General features: G+C 53.9%; 1 protein-coding gene across 1 annotated transcript in view; it reads right to left on the reverse strand.

The window, feature by feature from the left end:
* Window positions 1–7592, reverse strand: part of CFAP46 (cilia and flagella associated protein 46) — a 147014-nt gene extending 139422 nt beyond the window's left edge. The window contains exons 1-8 of the mRNA XM_011941989.1: window positions 7450–7592; window positions 7040–7164; window positions 6650–6781; window positions 6138–6202; window positions 3721–3885; window positions 2695–2818; window positions 2114–2208; window positions 835–945 (exon numbers count right to left, since the gene is read on the reverse strand). Coding sequence (XP_011797379.1) covers window positions 835–945; window positions 2114–2208; window positions 2695–2818; window positions 3721–3885; window positions 6138–6202; window positions 6650–6781; window positions 7040–7164; window positions 7450–7498 — 866 coding nt within the window. The 5' untranslated portion in view covers window positions 7499–7592. The remainder of the gene's footprint in view (window positions 1–834; window positions 946–2113; window positions 2209–2694; window positions 2819–3720; window positions 3886–6137; window positions 6203–6649; window positions 6782–7039; window positions 7165–7449) is intronic.
* Window positions 7593–7670: the final 78 nt, after the last annotated feature.

Consider the following 7670-nt stretch of genomic DNA (forward strand, 5'->3'; position numbering starts at 1 on the left):
CGGGTTCCCGTCCTGCAGGCAAGGCAAGGTCATAGACCCGCGCCCAGGTTCCCGTCCCGCAGACATTGTGAGGTCATGGACCTGTGCCCGGGTTCTCATCCTGCAGGCATGGCGAGGTCATGGACCTGTGTTGTTTCAAGCTGCTAAGTCTGTGGGTATTTGTTATGCGGCTGCAGACAACTAATACACCTTCTCTGTTAGGGTCCCACGTGGCCACCAGAAAACCGAACAGACAATTTCAGCTCCTGTATCAATAAGCTTTACTTGTTTCCCGTTCTCTTAACAACACACAGTGCTATCACGGAGGTGCAAAGTCGCTCCGGCGAGCAGGGGACCGACCCCCCAACCCACCCTGTGCCCACCAACGCAAAACCAGCCAGCGCTTTCCATGTGCTTCCGAAAATCTCAGGCTCAGCTTCCTGCTTCTAGGATACCAGCCCAGGACTTCTCCCAAACTCTCAACAGTGCCTGGAGGATTCGAGAAAGCACAGAAGCCAAACAAACCAGCCTGAAAAAGGCTCCAGAGAAACCTGTTCTCCCACCCACGAAACGCCATGCAACCACCAGAACAGTGAGAGGTGCCGCAGTGACCTAACCATCCATACACCTACAAACTAAATTCATGTTAAAAAGTAGGGTGTGAAAGTGTTCGCAAAACAGTACAAATCTCAGGCCACAAAAGACCAGAGAGGAACTTACTAAAACCTCCACGATGGCTGGCTTTTGCAAAGGTGGTTCTAGTTGCTTGTTTTATATCTTTTCACATTTTTCAGAGCCTCTAAATTTTGTACAATGATTATGAAGAAGTGATACTGGAAAAATACAAACACTTACTTTTCTTCTCTGATGGAAGGAAAGCGCTGGTGGTTGTAATGACCTAAGTGTCTATAGGCCTTCCTCAGAATGACACTGACGTCTCCTGGCAAATCATTTCGCTCTGCTTTTCTAGAAATAATTCAGAGAGTCATTCACCACAAGATCTTGTCAAATTTATTCAAATTCTCCAAAGAGAAATTCTGCGTGTATGAAACTGTGTTTCCCACTGAAGAGGAGACTGAAAATAACCCCTCCTGCTTGCTTTCCTCAAATTCCTGAGATGACTTTTCACCCTTTCTGGTCCTCCTTCCCTCCATGATGCCTGGGTTCCTACAAGGCTGGAATAGAAACACTCAGACAAGACATGCCCAGACCCCTTGCCAGAGCCAGCATCCGACATAGGAGCCAAACACAGGAAATGTGGGGCACTCTCTCTGCTCAACAGTGATAGGACCTGGATCAGCATTGCTCTCTTACAGGGATGCTGCCTATAGGACACAAAATCTCAGATCGCCTCACCGACCTCAGCACCCAAACACACCATGATCTCCTCACTCCCCTCAGCATCCAAACACACTGTGATCTCCTTACTCCCCTTATCATCCAAACACACTGTGATCTCCTCACTCCCCTTATCATCCAAATACACTGTGATCTCTTCACAGCCCTCGGCCCCCAAACACACTGTGATGTCCTCACTCCCCTCAGCATCCAAATACACTGTGATGTCCTCACTCCCCTCGGCCCCCAAACACACCGTGATCTCCTCACTCCCCTGGGCACACAAACGTGGCGATCTCCTCACTCCCCTCCGCACCCAAATACACTGCGATCTCCTCACTCCCCTGGGCACACAAACGTGGCGATCTCCTCACTCCCCTCAGCCCCCAAACACACCGTGATCTCCTCACTCCCCTGGGCACACAAACACGGCGATCTCCTCACTCCCCTCAGGCCCCCAATACACCATGATCTCCTCACAGACCTAAGCATCCAAACACACCGTGATCTCCTCCTACAAGCTCTTTCTGCACTTGGCTTAAAGCCGCCCTCTCCGTTCCGTGGCCTCACTGGCCTCTCCTCCGTGCTGGGAGGGAGGCAGGGCCACGGATTGGGGGTGGCCTTCGGATCCCCACACCCTGAGGCGTCCCAGGCTCCCACTCTCCAGCTCCACTCCCTGCAACTCCAGACTCACAGGCCCCTGGACACAGGACCTCCCCCCATGGAGGGGACAGAGCTCTCCCAAGCCCAGCACTTGTGAAACTCATTAGTTGCTCTCCCTCCCAAAATGACTTACGCTTTGAGCATATTAATATAGAAAGTGACTGACAGGCTAATGGAATTTTTCTTTTCTTCCTTTAACTGAAGTGCGTCCGTTAATTCATGGCGAACCTGTCATACAATGGAGAAGACTATTAATCTGGATTCAAACAATCAGGTAGAGGTTCAGATTTTCTGTCTAGATTTCATTTTCTCATTAACTAAATTTTGTATCTAGTTTTTCAGATACAACTGAAGCTGATTCCCCATATGTCAAAATGAATCGCTGATGAGTGCTTTTGGTACATATTCTTGTAGTAATTACTTGTATCTTTGTGAATTTTCTATTAACTTCAAAAAAATTCAAAGCTATTACAAAGGAAAAATTCAAAGAGCGACGATAAAGGCAAAAGACCCTGTTTTGCTTTCAAAATGTCACAGTTCTATACATTGGATGAACTGCTATTTCTTTTCAATATGTTTATATATTTTTGTTCATGTATCTATGCATATATATTTTTACATCTCTCAGCAAACTTATGTAATTTCTATGCAGTTTTCTCTACAATGACTTTTAAGAAAAGTACTTATGTCTCTATTTCTAATACGCTGCTTTACCATAACGGAGAACATCTGCCGGTATTTCTGTGGTACATGAGACTTGATGAATGGAGCTGCAGTGGAGCAGAACCTGGCAGCCTCCTCCTTTCTTCCAGCTTGCAGATAACACTCCAGAAGTTCCCTAGATAACAGAAACACGCCACTGGTCAACCTGGCTGAAACTGTTTTCTCCTCTCTGATAACCAGGCTATTAAACCATTATATATTTTGTGTTTCACAAACTTTAAAAGCTACCCCGCGGTCAGCTTCTTCAGCCAGAACCAGGCCATGTGGCTCACTGGGAAGGGCCAGCAGGTGCCAGACAGCTCATTACCGCTAGCACTGGGGCATTTTGAAATGAAAGATCTGTATTGATATTCTTCAACGGTTCCCCAAAAGGCAATATAGCAGGTAACCCACACCTGCAGGCTCTGGGTTCGGGGTCGAGGAGGGCCACTCTGGAGCTGGCACAGCTGGGATCCTCACTGGGGACATCTACCCATCCCCGGCCTGCACAGAGAGCTCCACAGACACTCGGGCCCATTTCCTTTCCGCCGCCCGGAACAGTGACCGAGGCATTGGTGAGTCTGCAGTGACCCCTCAGGGCTAAGGCCAGGCAAGGCCGGCCTGCCCCGTGCTGCCCCAGCTTCCTCGCAGGGCCGCCTGGGCTCCGGATGTGCTGACTCTGCTTAGTTATATGTTGTTAAAACACCTACTGCATTAATATTTTAAGAGCTAAGATTTTAAAATCGGGAGCCAGGCTGGGTGGCGCAGGGTCACATCTGCTTTGTCGTGAGTCTAAACACAGTATCTTGTTCTGTTGTCATAACCTCATAACCAGGGCACGGCAAACGTCATCTACAGATTTTGGAAACAACCTTCGGACAAGACACACAGAAACGTGTGACTGTGGAGAAAACGCGCATGGAGTGTGCCCCAGAGATGTGGAACTCCCATCCGCCCTGCCAGGAGAAGGGGTGGTGGCCTCACAGTCAGAGGGCTGCCCACTGGGAGGCCACGGGGGGCACGGCGAGCTCAACTCACAGCATCAGCTCGGCGTGCCACTCCTTATCTTCCTCCTCGGTCTGACTCAGCACGTTTACAATTTGGGAAAGGCTGGGGATCAGATGGTGGCGATATCCAGGCTCGAGGAATGGCCTCACCATCTGCCAGTAGAGGACTGATGCATTGTACACCAAAAAGTAATACCTACGGCACAAGCAGAGGACGTGGAGAACGCGGTCAAAACCTAGCCAGCCCAAGCTGCAAAACCAAGGGGCCACTGTGTCTCCGGAGCCCCTCCCAGGAGGGGCCTCAGGTCCTCTCCCAGCAGACAGCAGCAGCCCCATCTGAGAAGCTTTGGCCTGGCCTGCAGGAGCACCAGGATGCAGAGGCTTCCCTGGGACAGCCTTGGGCGGCCCTGCGTCCAACGTGCCATGGCTCTAGTGCAGGCCCAGCTGTGATGACCCGGCCACAGGCTCCCGAGTCCAGACCAGGGCCTCCTTCATCAATCATTCCACAAACTGATCGGCTCCCCTCCCATGAAAACACACCACTGACCAAGGCCTCCTCTGGCTCTCAAGGAATAGACAAGAATGGGCAAGGACAGAGGGAATCAAGGAAGGCTTCCTGGAGGAGGTTACATGCCTGCCATGACCTGAAAGATGTCAGGAGGTAGCCAAGACAGTAGTAGAGGAAAAGAAGGTCAGGCAGATGGAAGAGAAGGGAGGAACCTTTGGGAAACAAAGTTTCTGTCTGCCAGCACAGAGTGTGAAGTGGAGGAGGGTGGACTGGAAGACTAAACAGAGACCCCTCTCAGGGATCTGGGCCTCTCCCTGGGCAGCAGGGAGCCATTGCAGGGACTGAAGTAAGGGAATCCGGGCCCATCTGCCTTGCTCACTCTGGGGCCACTCCACAGCAGGGCAGGCCAGCTCTGCCCTGTAGGGCCTCCGTGCCTGGTGGTCCTGGGCTGGCCACCAGGTGGACCAGCACTGCTCAATGCCCAAGCGGGAGGAGAACGCCAGGGTGGCTGTGGCAAGCCCACTCCTCTGAGTTTACTCAGAGCCACCATGTGACCCTGGGACAGGACTCATCTTGTTTCCAGGTTTTCAGGAGAGGAGCAGAGGTGCGGGGTGTCCTGACCAGACGGCCACGCCTGCCTGAGTCAGAGGGGTCGCCGTGGGACTCCAGCGGCCTGCTGCTTCTCCCTGGATGCCGCACCTCGAAAGGAACCCATCTCCTCCCTGTAAGTGGCTCTCCACAAATCTCCACCGTGGCCTCCACGTGCCCGTGGCCGGGCTCAGTCTCCTGTCCCACTGCCACTGCCCTGGACAAGCCAGTGCTGCCCTCTCTCTCCACACAACCTGGCCCTTTCCCAAAGATGATCCTGACCTCTGGCAAGGCTCTGTCACCCCATGGTCCGTCCACGGTGCCCCCGAGGGTCCTGGAGCAGAGCAGCCTCCTTCCCGTGGTACCCACCACTCCCACGTCACACCTCCCTCGGAAACACCCCTTGTCTTCAGAATCTGTGGCTTGAGATGGGGCCTCCCCGTCCCCATCCCCATCCCCATGCAGGGAGGATCTGTTGGGCTGGGTGGGCCCTACACCCCCAGCACTTGCAACAGAGTGTGACCAGAGAGGGCCACCAGCAGACAAGCAGGCGGATGTGGGTAGAACGGACCAGGGAACCCACAGCTTCTATTTAAATCTCCAAACATTGTATCCTATTCAAATATATGATATATATTCAAACAAATATGCTTGAAACTGCCAAGCTTGCACAAAACTGATTTGCATAGGACATGAATCAGTTTTGTGCAAGCTTAACAGTTTCATGCATGATATTTGTTTTTATGCAGAAAGCACTGATTTTGTAGAAAGTTATGCTGGAGTCGCCTCCGCAGGGACAGCGGCCTTGGCCAAGTCGTCCGCTAGGGGGCAGCAAAGGCACGCCAGGCCGAAGAAGGAACCCTGGGGAAGGAGCTGGGCGCCCTGGGGGTACACCAAGGGAGGCCCTGGAGAAAACAGATTCTTCTTCTTTTTTTTGTTTTTTTTGTTTTCTTGAGACGGAGTCTCGCTCTGTCATCCAGGCTGGAGTGCAGTGGCGTGATCTGGGCTCACTGCAACCTCTGCCTCCCGAGTTCAAGTGATTCTCCTGCCTCAGCCTCCCCAGTAGCTGGGATTACAGGCATGTGCCACCATGCCCGGCAGAAAACAGACTCTTCACAGCCATCTAAAATCACAAAAACCGCCGAGTGCAGAAGAGGCTGTGACTCGGAATTCTGCATGAATGGCCTAGTCCACACGCTAACGAGATGAGGCAGTGATCACACGTGCGTGAAAATCACAAACCACACATGAGGGGAAAACCCACCGTTCAAATAAATACACCCACTTGGTAAGTTCTGGCTCTGAGGTCTTTCACCCGGTCAATGAGAAAAGACCACTTCAATTTCGCCTACCTTGGTTCTCCTTTGGCAAAGTTTATGGCCTTCATGTACTGAGTCACACAATTTTCAAATTCCTCCTAAGGCAACATAAAGAAGCACAATTAGACTGAAACACTGACCCCTGCTCATTGTCCTGTCTGCAGACCCCCCATGTATCCACAGGTGACAGGGTGGCAGACAGCCTGAGTGTCGTGGCGATGTCGTGGACCTGCACCCGGGTTCCCGTCCCACAGACACAGCAAGGCATCAGAAACCGCAGTGCCTGTGCTCCAGCACGCCCACCCCACCCCAGCTCCCCTCTGCCCACTCGGGGCAGATGCCACAGAGACCACGCTGCTACGAGGCAAAGATCCAGGGGTCCTGCGTGTCAGATACCACCACTTGAGCAAAAAGCATGAACGGGAAATGGTGCAAGCTTCGTGTCACTCTGGAAATTAATTCCTTCACTCTACTACCCTAAGAACGATTTAAAGCCTGGTCTAGGCTGGCACTGTTCTGGAGAAGGGGCACAGGACACCTCTCACCAGGTTTTCTGCCGACTTCGGGGCACACATCTGGGCCCTGCACAGGTGCGCTCGGCCCAGAAACTGGGTGATGGGCGCCTTCACCTTGAAGTACATTTGGATGCAGTCCTCGCTCACCTCTGGCTGCCCCATCTGCAAAAGAACACCACCACGGAAGACCACGGACCTGGAGGCGGTGGCCTCCCTGCCCAGAAACACATGGGGCCACTTTCAGAACAGGCCCCAAGCACAGGTGCAGCCTGTTTGCAGCCCCCACCCTCCATCCTGGCCCCTTGACTGCCTGGCCAGAAGCTGCCTCTCCCCAGCCCCACTCTGCATCCACTAGACACCCAGAGGCCCTCCCTCTCCCTGTCAAAGCTGCCCTGACCGAGGATCCCGGGAACTAGTTACCTTGAGGGCCTGCTCTGCACACAGAACAAACAGGTCTGGGCTGAAGCTCTCTGAGGGGTCAAACTCCGATTTCCCTAGGTTGGCCGATTTGATCAACTCGTAGGCCTTCCTCAAGGATGCAGCATCTGTCCCAAACAGGTGGTTGAGGAAGGTTTGGTCACTGGGCTGGGAGAAGTGAGCCGGAGAACGCGATCCCGAAGGCCCCAGGCAGCCGCCTCAGGCCCCGGCCACAGCACCAGTCGCCGCCAGGGAGCAGCGGTGTGGGCACCTTCCTGTATGTTTGCCCTGGTCAGACAATCGGGAGGTGGGAGGCTCCGGCTGTGGCCCTCGAGGGGTCACCCATCTGGCGGGCTGGGATGAGAGGGTCCGGGGCCTCCCCGGGGCGGGGGTCGTGGCGGGTCCGGGGTCACCTTGCTGGCTCTCGGCGCGGGCCAGCTCCTGCGTGATGACCAGGTCCATGACGCCGGCGCCCGGCTCGTCCGCCCTTTCTGGGGTCCGCGGTGCGTCCCGCCGCCCAGGGTCGGTTGGGTTCTCCCGCCGCGAGGACCCGCCACGGTTGCCTGGAGACCGAAAGGGACGCGGACGCGCGGGCTACGGGGCGGCGGCGGGGCCACACTTCGGGAAGGCGAAC

The sequence above is a fragment of the Colobus angolensis genome, unplaced genomic scaffold, assembly GCF_000951035.1.
Source record: "Colobus angolensis palliatus isolate OR3802 unplaced genomic scaffold, Cang.pa_1.0 Scaffold204, whole genome shotgun sequence".
NCBI classification, from domain to species: Eukaryota; Metazoa; Chordata; class Mammalia; order Primates; family Cercopithecidae; genus Colobus; species Colobus angolensis.